The following is a 12,148-nucleotide window of genomic DNA, read 5'->3' as shown; positions in this document are numbered from 1 at the left end:
GTGGTCGGGGAGCACACGGACCCCACAGGGGCCCTGGCTGGGCCGAGAGGATCTCGACGGGGCAGCTCTCTGCTGGCTGTTTCTGGGGTGTCATTGGGGCCAAGCCCACCTCCCCGTCGCCTGAGCAGAAGCACCGGTGTGCGGGGCTGTGCAAGCCTGTCCATGGACACGGGTGTGCAGGGCAAGGAGGGGGCAGGAGACCCGCGATGTCGTGCCCTGACCCCACGAGGACCCGTGGCCCCTCCCCGCACCCAGGGCTTGGCCTGACACAGGGCCGGTCCCCTCGGCGCCCACCTGGACAGCATGCTGTAGGCATCCTGCCTGTCCACAGGCTTCTCCAGAATCAGCCCCTCGATCGCCTATGAGAAAACCGGGAGGGCGGAGGCCATGAGCGGTCACCCCCACCCCGCCCCCACTCCGGCTACTGCCCATCCACTTCCTGCCTGTGGACGTGCCCGTTCTAGACGTTTCACGTGAATGGGACCTTCCGTGTCTGCGACTGTCACTGAGCATCGTGTGTCCGAGGTCCATCCACACTGTAGCACAGATCAGCACCTCCCCCTCTTCCTGGCTGCCTAATATTCCACTGTGGGGGTGGGGCGTGTTCTGCTCATCTATTTAGTAGTCGATGTGCACCTGAGGTTTCCCTCGTCTTGGCTGTTGTAAACTGCGCTGCTGTGAACGCGTGTGGACGAGGTTTTGTTTGCAGACAGGTATATATTTTTCTCCACCCCAAGCCCCTCCCCTGCAGCAACGAACAGCTTGTTTTCCGTCGGTCTGTGAACACACATTTTTAATTATCTGAGGTATACACGTAACAGTCGGTGTATGACGCTGCTCAGGCAGCCATAAAGGACCCCAGACTTGGTAGCTTAAAACACAGACATTGATTTGTCCCTGTCCTGGAGGCTGGACATCTGAGATATAGGTGTGGGCAGGGCGGGTCCCTCCTGGGGCCTGTGTCCTGGGCGTGTGGACGCCGTCCCGTCCCTGTGTGCTCACATGGTCGTCCCTCTGTGTGTGTCTGTGTCCTCGTCCCCTCTTCTTATAAGGACACAGTCCTATGGGACCAGGGCCCACCCTGGAGACCTCATTGCACCTTCACCTCCCCCGTAAAGCCCCATCTCCACATCCAGCATGTTCGGAGCTCCCGGGGCTGGGGACTTCCACGTGTGGGTTTCATGGGACGCAGTGCAGCCCGAGGCGGTGGACATGCTGCACGAGACAGCGATTCCACGCCGAGCCTTTCGAGGCCGCATCGTGTGTCCAGGCTTCAGCTTCCGCACAGAGACGGCCTCAGCGCAAGCAGTGGACAGGGCCGCGAGGACCATGCGGGAGCGACGCGGACCCCAGGATCGCACCACCGGCATATTCTGACCCTGGACAGTGTCCAGGCTCACGGGGGCAGCCCCTCGCCTGCAGACCGTGCTGCCGGCTCGGCACCAAGGCCAGCAGAAAAGTCGTGCGTGGGGACAGAGGGCTGTCGCCAGCAGGACTTTGGTGACGACCGATCCCCGTGACCTCCCAGGACAGAACCACTCTCCGTGGCCCAAATCCCTGTCTGCGGCAGAGCTGTGTCCCCCAGAAGGCCTGTGAGGCTGCTGCCCCAGCATGTGCAAACAGGGCGTCTGCAGATGTAGTCAAATTTACCACGAGGTCCAACTGCAGTTGGCTGGGCCCTCTGTCGTTACAGGCGGTGCGCTCACAAGAAGAGAAAGATTCGGACACAGACCGCCACACAGAGAGAAGACTCGTGGGGACAAAGCCAGACCCTGAGGTGACGCAGCCAGAAGCCCATGGACGCCACGGACCGCCAGCAGCCCCCAGAAGCGTGGAGAGGGACCCGGGACAGAGGCTACCGCACAGCTCTGCTCACACCTTGACCTTAGTCACCAAGGATGTGCAAACCAAACCAGAGGCCGGACTCACCACGATGGTGTCTGCTCCGATGACGATGTCGGGGGCCCGGAGGTCTTTCTGCAAGAAACCGAAACCCAGCTTTCGCGACGACACCCTGCCACACGAACATTCTGTCCTGATGCACGTGAAACGGCATCACTGGCAGAGAGCCAGGCTTACAGCAAAAAGCAAGACCTGTGTCTCTTCCCTGTGCCGGGCAGGGACAGCACTGTGACTCTTACACGGTCACCTGTCACCTGAAGTCTGTACACAACCGTGAACTTGGGTTGTTCTTAAATACTAATCTTCCACTGCCGATAACCAATGTGCCAGTGTTCATTTATTTACACCGGAGCTCTTCACAGTAGTAACTACAATGCACTTACCGTGCAAATGGCAATAGGAGGTCCTTGTAACACACAGTATAGGGAAGCTAAGCTACGTAAGTTCTATATAATAAATGATACTGTTACATTGATCGCCACGGTATATTACGTATTAACAAAGTAACTCATAAACTATACCAAGTAAATGATGCTATTATATCAATTCAATAGTATGTTATAAAGTAACATATAGTAATAGATAAGCTACCTTAATTCTTTGTTGTAAATGATACCATTATGTTAATTATAACAGTAAAGAGTCACAGAGTAATAGATAAGCTATCCTGAATCTTTACGAGAAATGATACCGTTATATTAACTACAATAATGTTACATTGTGTCCAAGAGATAGCTAAGCTCCATCGCACAAGCGGTTCTATTCCACGCTTGTAACAGTGTACTTCGCAGTAACACTCCGCCATAAATGAGGTCCCGTCCTCACACGTCGGAAAGGTCAGCTACTCATAGCGTGTCTATCAGAAACCTGCAAACCCCTCCCAGCGAGAGAGCCCAAGGCAGCAGAAGCAGAAGCCCCTTCCTTGCCTGGTGCATCCTGCGCGCCACCTCCAGGGCCTTCTGCTTGGCCGTCTCCACGGCATACGCGTAGGGGGTGGGGAACGAGGCTTTCCTGAGCGTCTCTTTAAACTGGGAAGGAACCACCTCGAACTTGAGACCCTGGAACAGGAGAAGTGGGGAGGAGTCCCGTTGGTTTGTCAGGAAAATGCAACGCGGACCAGCATGTGCAAGGGTACAATGAATGTGGCCTTCGCCGTGCACGGTCCCCCTTCCCGACTCTGCACTGTCCCCTGAATTTTCACCCAGAGCGCACAGCTGCGCTGCCCAGGGCTGGCGGGCCTGGAGCGGGGACATCTGCTGCACATCATACACACAAGGGCCGAGGAGCCAGTACTGACCGAGGTGCTGGGCACACAGATCCCCAGGGTCAAAGGGCTCCCAGAGCAACCCAAAGCCGATGCCCCACCCCACAGGGCTCGAGCAACCAAAAATATAATGCCCTCAAGAACTGCAAAAAAAAAAAAACGCGCTGCGTGAGGGAGAAATATGCCTGGTTCCCTCGTCTGTCTCCGTGTCTCAGGCCTCTTGGTCCCCTAACACTACAAACAGGCGAGACAGTCCCTACGGGAGGCTGGACGTGGAGGGACTCCTGTCCCAGAGTCAGGCATGTGGGCCTTCAGCGGAGGGCAGTTTTATCCCTGAATGTGGCCACGGGCTCTGTCCCTACAGCCCGCCAGCTCCTGGACAGATGGGCTCAGGCCTACTGACCTGGCTTGGCCTGGCAGCCCCGCACAACCCAGCCGAGCAGGTCATGAGGCCCCGAGCCTTGGCCCTCAGATCCTGTCACTAAACCCGAGCCTGCACACCCTGGCCCCTGAACACCCTGGCCCCCGCTCCCCAGACTCTGCCTGGCAGACTCCAGTCCCCAGTGACTCCGTCCTTGGTCACAAGTCCCAGGCACAGCTGGCAAACCTTGGCCACCTCCTTCCTAAGGGCCTTCTCTGAAGTCATTGGGCCCCAGGAACAGAAGGCCCCAAGGTCCCTGGGCCCAGGCCCCCAGTCACGGAAATCCCCATCGCGTCAACAGGCCTCAGGGTCACCAGGTCCTCTGGTCACTAGGCCTCAGTTGCAGTCCCCTCCACCCTCCCATCACCAGGCCCCAGGCCCAACCTGGACACAGCAGCCCAGGTCCATCCCGGCTACAGACCCCAGCCCAGGACCCAGGGCCGTCCTGGAGACAGACCGCCAGCTCAGGCCCGCCCTGGCCGCACACTTGGCCCGCCCCGGCCCCTGCCGCTCACCGCGTTGCTAAGGATCTGCTGGCGGCGCGGGGAAGCGCTGGCCAACACCACGCGCTTGTGCAGCAGCCTCTGGATCACCGGGGACATCATCGTCCGGCCCGACTCCGCCTCTCGGCAATGTTGCCTCGGCTAGATTGCACCGGGCCCGGCAAACCGTCCGCGGAGCCGGGAGACTTGCAACCGGAGCTCGGCAACATTGCGGCCCGGAAGGCCCCGCCCGCCGGAGGCCACGCCCACACGCCGCGGAAGCCCCGCCCCCGACGTCTCGGCACCTCTTCTGACGGGCGCCAACGCGGCCCCGCCCACGCACGCCAGGCCGCGGCCCCGCCCCGAGCGAGTCCCCGCCCCCTGCCTTGCCGGAGCCCCGCCCCGTACGTGGCCCCGCCCACGTCCTCTGGAGCCCCAGCCCCTCCGCCCTCCGCGTCCCCGCCCGGCAGCCGCCTCCGGGAGGTGGGCGGGGCTGGGGCCGTGTGTGGGGGACCAGGCTCGAGTGAGGAGGGTGCAATTCCCCCAGAACCTCTGCATCGCGGCGTCCCTTCTGAATCGGTGCAGGATCCCCGGGGCCTGGCGGAAAGTCGAGATGGGCGATATGGTGTCTATAGATAGACAGGTGGATGACAGGTAGTAGGAGATAGGCGGATAGATATACATACGTAGACCATGTTGATAGATAGATGATAGATAGGTAGATGATAGATTAGATAGGTACATAGGTAGATGACAGATGATAGGTCGATAGATAGGGCTTCTCAGCTTCAGCACTAGTGACGTTTGGGGTCACGTCGTTGGTTTTGGGGGGCTGCCCTGGGCTTTGCAGGGTATTTAGCAGCATCCCCGGTTTCCTGCACTAGATGGCAGCACCTTCTCTCCAAGTCGTGACAACCAAAACCGTCTTCAGACATTGCCAGATGTTCCGTGGTGACAGAATTATTCTCAGTTGAGAACCACGTCCAGAGATAGATGGATGATATATATATATATATATATATATATATAGAGAGAGAGAGAGAGAGAGAGAGATGTGATGGATAGATGGATATACAGTCACAGAATCTTACACGCTAGGCTCTGTTCTCTCAACCTCCCCACTGACACCTGGGACGATGACTCTGACACGCAGTGTCCTGTGCATTGCAGGGTATTGAGCAGTGTCTGTGGTCTCCACGCATCAGGTGCCAGCAGCACTTGGCGCAGTTGTGACAACCAAAAATGTCCCCAGACGAATATGCACATGTGCACATAAACTAACATATGCGTACGTGTGTGCGTATGTATGTGTGCACGTGTCTGCATACATGGTGTATATGTGTAAGTCGGCGTGGCACCCTGTTATGTATTCTGACGGCATGGTCACCTATGTTTTTCTTTAATTTTCTGCACTGCTGATTCCCTGCGAAGCATCGGACAGTCCTTCACACCAGGTTTGGGTGCCAGGGGACGGTGCCCTGACACCAGTACAGGGACTGGAGGTCAGTGGTGGGTCTGGCCGGCCTCCTCGCAGAGCTGGGGGCTGGGCGGGCAGCGTAACGCTCCACCCTGGCCCTTCACCTCTGTACTTTGAAACTCAGATCAGGTCCCAAAGACCCTCTGTGCCTGTCCCTGGAACTCTGCCCACATGGCTGTGAACTGCCGGACAGGACCCGGATGTTCCCAGCCCGTCCCTGTAGCTGTCCGACTCGTCCCCCATGCCTCCACATTGAGCCCCTCTTGGTGACTTCCACTGGAGGGGTGACCACTCACCAATCAGTTTTTCAAAAGCGGGTGGCCTCAGAGTCGCCGTTTGGCCTCACCGGGGACAGCGTGTGCCCCCGAATGTCCCACATACTTGCAGGGTGGTCATATCCCCATCCGCTGAGGTTTATCTTTCCCTCAAATGTGGGAAATAATACATTATTATCAAATATGTATTTAGTTAGACATGAAGTATGTTTGCTTCTTAATATTTAACTATTAAATATTCAATCAAATATTAATCATCGATATTTAATGATACTAGTTATTATTACTTTTAAGCACGGGCATTCGAGGGACACTTAAAGCTCAATTATAAAGTCTTCATAATGGAATAATTCCATCCGGGTAATGCCAACAACTGTTTAAAAAGTTTAAGGCGTACGTGTGTATCTTCGCATCATGCACCCGAGAGGGTGTAAAATAGTGCTCCCGCCAACCGAGTCTGGGGGCGCCCCCTCCCTTTTCCACAGGCAGCGATGATCTCACTTAAACATCGTGAGGACAGAGAAAATGGAGATATTTTAAGGGCAAACCTCAAAGCCATTTATTGAAGGACCAGCCCTTCGAGAACCCACCTGTCTGTCGTGCTGGCACGAAGTTCAAGGAAGCGCCCCCCCACCCCCGAAAGCCTCCCATCGTGTTCCATGCACGAGTGGACCATCTCGTTAAAAAATATCGTCATGGTTTACTTGGCGATAGTTTCGGATGTACGGGCAGCCCGTGGAAACACCACGGACAGTCCACGGACGCCGCGTCTTCCCCGGGATGTGAAGAGTCTGCGTCACGGGCCCCATCGGTCCCAACCGAGGACCAGTGTCCGTGTCCGGACCGTGTTCCAGTCTCGCCCGTTCTCCATCCTGTTCCGGGGTCCACTCGGGGGCTGTCCCTTGTTCCTTGGAGGTCCCAGCTTCCTTCTGTCTCGGGGTAGCTGGCGAGGATGGCGACGGGCTGACTGGCGTTGCGATCTTGTCTTTGTGACGATAAATGACCCAACAAGGTGGACGACAAAATGGGCGAGAAAGAGATGGCGGATGGGCAGGACCCGGCTCACGTGAGGGCGTCAGCCATCGGCCTCAGGCGAGAATTACGAAGCAGTCCCGGGCTCCCGTGGGCGTGCGGTTGGGGCTCAGAGGCGGGAACCGGGTTCAAATCCTGGTCCTCCCACTCACGAGCTCGGGGGCACCGGGCGGGTCTCCCCACGTCCGTGTGCGTGGGTTCCCTCCTCTGAAAACTGGGCTCAGCACCTTCTCCTTGGCAGGGGGTACAGGGGTCCGCCCCGTGGGAGGCTGGCGTGCGCGTGCTCAGCGCAGGTTAAATCTCCGCTGGCCATTTTCGGGGTTTTCCCCTGAGTCCGAGGCACGACCCCCCATACTCCCGGCACGTGTCAGCGTCCCTCAGATCCTGCGGCCTGAGCCTTCACCAACGTTTCCGTCCACCCGAGAGGTGTTCGAATAGCACGAACGAATCCGTTCCGCGTTACAGGATCCCGCACATCGCCCGAGACAGACTGGAATTAAACCAGGGGAAAAGGCCCAGCTCCAAACCCCAAGCCGCTTTCACAGCCCGTCTGACCCCAGCTCCTCCTGCTTGGGCATCTGCCGGGGCTGGGGAATGTCGCACGCGCTCCCTTGGCCGGCGGCCCTGGAGCGGGGAGAGCGTGAGGATAAAAATGTGTCCGCAGCTCAGCGGGGCCGAAGTGGGGGTTTTCTTGTCGGCTTGTTTTGTTTTGGGTGCCTTGGCTATTTGAGATTGTTGTTCGGCAGAATTTGGATGTGATCCTTTTTGGAGGGGAAAAAAAAAAGCTGGCCCAAATCAGACAATTGGGATTTTGCATCTCTCGCTTTTCGTATAAAAATCAGCACCGTGATGACGGAAACGAGGCCCCCTGGTGATGGCGGACGAGGCAGCCGCCCAGCCAGGGGGGCCGAGGATAATGGTGGACACCGCAGAAGCGACGGCGTGTGCGTGCACGCACGGGGGTGTCTGCGCATTCACACACCTGCTCTCGTGACTTCCAGCGGACGTCAGACATGACATCGCTCCAGCCGGGCACACTCGCAGACCCGCCTTTAACGGGTTGGGTTTATTTTTTAACGAGCCCACAGCACCAGCATCCCACCCGACAAATCTGTGATCCCCCCTGCTCACCCACCACTGCCCGAAGTCCTGGACAAAGGCCGGAAGGACCCGAGGCCGTCAGTGGGATGAGGGTCTTCACACCAAGTCCGGGAGACCCGGGCGCAGGAGGAGCTTACGCAGGTTCGACGTGAGGGGGGCTGTCTCAGGAGTCGGGGGGAGGATGGTGCGCCCTGCGTGCCGTGAGAAGTCCATAAAGCTGTCACACGCTCTTGCTTTTCCCTTCGTCCCTCCCTGCCCACCCTGTTGAGAGCCAAATCGGAGTCCGACATCTGCCTAGGACGTGGACGTGGACACACTGGTGCTCTGTTTTTCCTGGATGCTGAGCAGGTGAACACATGCAGTGCATTTCTGGGGAAAAGACGCAGGAAGCACTATTAGCATCCCGAAGCAGGACCACAGCCAGCCTGGGGGCTCAGGCTACGGGACACACCCCCAGGACAGTCTGAGCGGCACCGGAAGCCGCCGGCTCTGGAATGAAGCTCTCCCTGGGACGGAAGACCCTCTGGGCCCCCAGGTAACTTCCGTGGCATTGGGGTCCCAATACGCACAGCTAATGGGGGTGTCGGTAGCCCTCGCTGGCTGAGGGGCATCACCACCAAATAAACAGGGAGAAGAAAGGCAAGGATCGCGTCTGCTTGCAGCAGCCTGTGTAAACAAAAGGCCCCGGAGACGTGACGTCTGTCGGGGAGAGGACCTCATAACCTAGACAGTCTGTCAGCCTCTTCACAGGTGCATTCTGTGTGGGTGGTTTGAGGGTTTTCACACCTTTTTTTTTTTTCCCTACATCAGACGCAGGAGGCCCAGGCCCCGGCCTTGGGTGCCGGCATCTTGCTGGTCACGTCTCCAGTTGCTGAGTTGACATTGATTTCTAGGGTTTGGTGTTGGGACATTTGGGAAGGACATAAAAGGCCACAGCTTCGTGGGAAGCAGGGTTCCTCACACCAGCGTTTTTCTGAGTCACCTCTACCTGTCTGTGGAAGTCTTTTGTCACCTAAGTGCCAGGCTGTCACATGAAGGCTCCCACGGTGGCTGTCACCTGCCCGCAAACAGTGCACATTCAGGGACCAACTGGCTCAGATACTGTCCCTGGGGATGTCACAGCTGCAAGGCTGTGGCCGATGGCCGTATGCATCCCTGGGCTGGGGGAAGGGGGCTTAAGCAACATAAGTTCATCCTGGGGACCAGCACTGTGACATCCAGGTGTCCCAGGGCCTCGCTCCATCCGGAAGCCCCAGGGGAGGGTCCTTCTTGCCTCTCCCAGCGTCTGGGGGCCCCAACCGTCCCTGGGCTGGTGGCCACGTCCCTCCTGTGTTTGCCTCTGTGTCCACATGGCTTCTCTGTGTCTGTGTCTCTTGTCTTCTGTCCCTTACAAGGACACTCATTGGATTTAGGGCCACCTGCTCCAGTAGGTCACATTCTGAGGTCCCGGGTAGACATGGATTTTGGGGGACACTATTCAGCCAGCACAGCTGAGATTGTTTTCTTCCAAAGCTGTGGGGGCAGGGGGCAGGAGGTCCCCGAGCCCCTGAATGGCAGCTCACTCTTCAGCATCCGAGAGCCCCGTCAGGAGGCTGCCTGTCCCTCTGCCATCCGCCTCGTCAGCCCCAGAGTCCTCTGGCCCCTCCGAGCTGTCACCCTGCAGGCTCTAGGGCTGTCCCCTGTCCTAAGGGAGCCCCGAAGCCAATGCCACGTGTCCCTTTGTGATCTGCAAAGTGCAGGACTTTGCTGTTCCAGGCGAGTCCCGGCTGGTGGGAGTCCATCATTCGGCCTCCTGGATAGCCTAGGGGCGGTGCGGACTGGCCCTAGGGATGCACGCGATGTTGACGCTAGACACGTGTGTGAGCCCCTACGCTGGCCTGACCGTGGGGCACGGAGGGGCTCGAGTGCGGACTCTCCCGCGGGCTCGTGCGGTGGGCATTCTGGCACGGGCCTGGTCCCCACAGGGGGCCTGCCGGGTGCTCGCTGGTGGGGGGGCCCCCTCGAGCCCCAGGGGGACTGGCCGTGGCCCAGGGGTCTCGGATGTGGGACCCCGGACCATCTCAGGGAGCCGCGCTGTGGCTGTAGACACCGGCTGTCGTTCACACCACGGCCTTGGCCGCTGCTTGTCCGCTCGGAGCCCTCGGCCCCTGCGGGTCCTGAGCCACGCCTGGGGGACGTCCTTCACTGCTGCTTGTGACATTCAGGGAGAACGTAAGCCCACACCGGCCACAGCGACGGCCAGCTCTGGAAGGCCCCGTGGTTGGCTCCTGGGGCACGAGGTGATGGGAAGGGGAGCTTGGGGCCGGCGGGGTCTGTGCCTGTCACCTGCCACCCGGAGTGACTGAGGGTGAGACGGATCCAGGTCCGGGGTGCATCCGGTGGGGACAGCAGAGGGTCCTTACCCTAGGGAGGCAGGCGTGAGGCCTGGTGGAATGTCAGGGGCCGAGGGGGACACGGCTGAGCTGGCCGAGCACTCGCTCAAAGTCAGGAGGGGACAGGCTGGGCCACCGTCCTCAGGGAGCGGGGACACCTGTATCCGGCACGGGGCCACCGTCTCCCGAGAAATCGTGGGGGGTGTATGTGTGTCCCTACGCTCCTGTCCCTGGGCCAGCGGAGCTGTTTGGAGGCGGGCGGTCAGGGCCGGCTTCTGCGGCAGCCTGGGCACTGTCTCCTGTGGCTCCCGGACAGCGGCTGCAGCAGGCAGCAAGGAAGGCATCCCGCCACCTCATCCCGGCTGTCCGCCTGGCTTGACCGGCTCAGAACACACTCTCCTGTCTCTTGAGGCAGGGCCGGCTGGCCGCCTCCAGCCCTTCCATGGGGCCGCTGGACACGGAGGGCGCCAGCAGCGTGCGGGCGGAGAAGACGCTGTCGCGGCGGACGTCCAGGCCACGGGCGGGGCGCGGCCGGGGGCGCAGGTAGCCGCGGAGCCGCTGCTGGAACTCCTGTGAGGCGAAGTAGTAGACAAAAGGGTCCAGGCAGTTGTTGAGGCAGCTCAGGCAGAGCGTGAGCTTGTACACGTGGTAGTAGCTCGTGCCCAGGAACAGGCGGCTGACCATGTGCGCCAGCAGCACGAAGTTGTTGGGCGCGAAGCAGGTGACGAAGGCCAGCAGCACCACGGCCGCCAGGCCCACCGCCCGCCGCCGCTGGCCGTGGCCGTGGCCGTCGGGCGCGCGCAGCAGCGTCAGGATGGTGGCCGTGTAGCAGCCCACCGTGACCACGAAGGGCACGAGGAAGAGGACGATGAAGAGCGTGAACAGGAAGATGGCCCACATGGCCACGCTGGGCAGCATGGTGGACTTGAGCACGTCGAAGCAGGTGACGATGCCCAGCTCCTGCACGGCGTACGTGAGGTCCGTGCGTGCCAGCGGAGACAGCGCGGCCAGCAGCAGCAGCCACATGCCGGCGCAGGTGGCCACGGCATAGCGCCTGCGCCGCCAGCGGGCGGAGACCAGCGGGTACACGACGCCCAGGAAGCGGTCCACGCTGATGCAGGTCATGGTGAGGATGGACGAGTACATGTTGGCGTAGAAGGCCACGGTGACGGCGTTGCACAGCCACCTGCCGAACACCCAGTGGTGCCCGTTGCAGTGGTAGTAGATCTGGAAGGGCAGCACGCTGGCCAGCGCCAGGTCCGTGACGCTCAGGTTGATCATGAAGATGACCGACGGCGACTTGGGCCCGATGTGGCGGCACAGCACCCACAGCGAGAACAGGTTGCCCGGGATGCTGACCAGGGCCACCACCGAGTACACGACGGGCAGCACCACGGCGATGGCCGGGTCCCTCAGCATCTGCAGCGTGGCGTTGTCGGGACGTGTCATGTTGATGTCCATGGTGCCGGGCGCCCGGCGAGTGCTCAGGGCCGGTCTGCAAGGCAAAGCGCACCGCGTGAGGGGGGCGGGGATGGGTCCCCGTGACAAGGGCACGGGCTGGCACAGATGGGCAGCTCCAACTTCCCCGCCCAGGCGCCGGACCCTCCCTCCCCTGCCCCGGGGACCAGGCACGCCAACGACTCTGCCAGGGCAGAGCACACGGGACTTTTCCTGTCCCTGCCCACGGCCGAGGTCACCGCACAGCCGCCCCTGCCACCTTCCTTCCGTCCGTCCCACAGTGGGAAGCGCGGGAGCGTGCCGCAGGCACCGGATGCAGCCGTTAATGCTGAGGCCACGAGGGTGCTGCAGGCAGCGACAGTTT

General features: G+C 60.0%; 2 protein-coding genes across 2 annotated transcripts in view; both read right to left on the bottom strand.

The window, feature by feature from the left end:
- Nucleotides 1-4,335, bottom strand: part of ASMTL (acetylserotonin O-methyltransferase like) — a 10,371-nt gene extending 6,036 nt beyond the window's left edge. The window contains exons 1-4 of the mRNA XM_039858779.1: nt 4,103-4,335; nt 2,829-2,960; nt 1,930-1,977; nt 233-359 (exon numbers count right to left, since the gene is read on the bottom strand). Coding sequence (XP_039714713.1) covers nt 233-359; nt 1,930-1,977; nt 2,829-2,960; nt 4,103-4,192 — 397 coding nt within the window. The 5' untranslated portion in view covers nt 4,193-4,335. The remainder of the gene's footprint in view (nt 1-232; nt 360-1,929; nt 1,978-2,828; nt 2,961-4,102) is intronic.
- Nucleotides 4,336-10,251: 5,916 nt separating this feature from the next.
- Nucleotides 10,252-11,842, bottom strand: P2RY8 (P2Y receptor family member 8). Its single transcript, XM_039858780.1, has one exon. It carries the CDS (start codon nt 11,785-11,787, stop codon nt 10,711-10,713), a length of 1,077 nt encoding a protein of 358 aa, XP_039714714.1. The 5' UTR covers nt 11,788-11,842; the 3' UTR covers nt 10,252-10,710.
- Between the last annotated feature and the right edge of the window lie 306 nt (nt 11,843-12,148).

Source organism: Pteropus medius, unplaced genomic scaffold (assembly GCF_902729225.1).
Source record: "Pteropus medius unplaced genomic scaffold, Ma_sr-lr_union100, whole genome shotgun sequence".
Taxonomy (NCBI): domain Eukaryota; kingdom Metazoa; phylum Chordata; class Mammalia; order Chiroptera; family Pteropodidae; genus Pteropus; species Pteropus medius.
The sequence above is the reverse complement of the archived record's forward strand: the minus strand, read 5'-3'. Positions and strand labels throughout refer to the sequence as shown.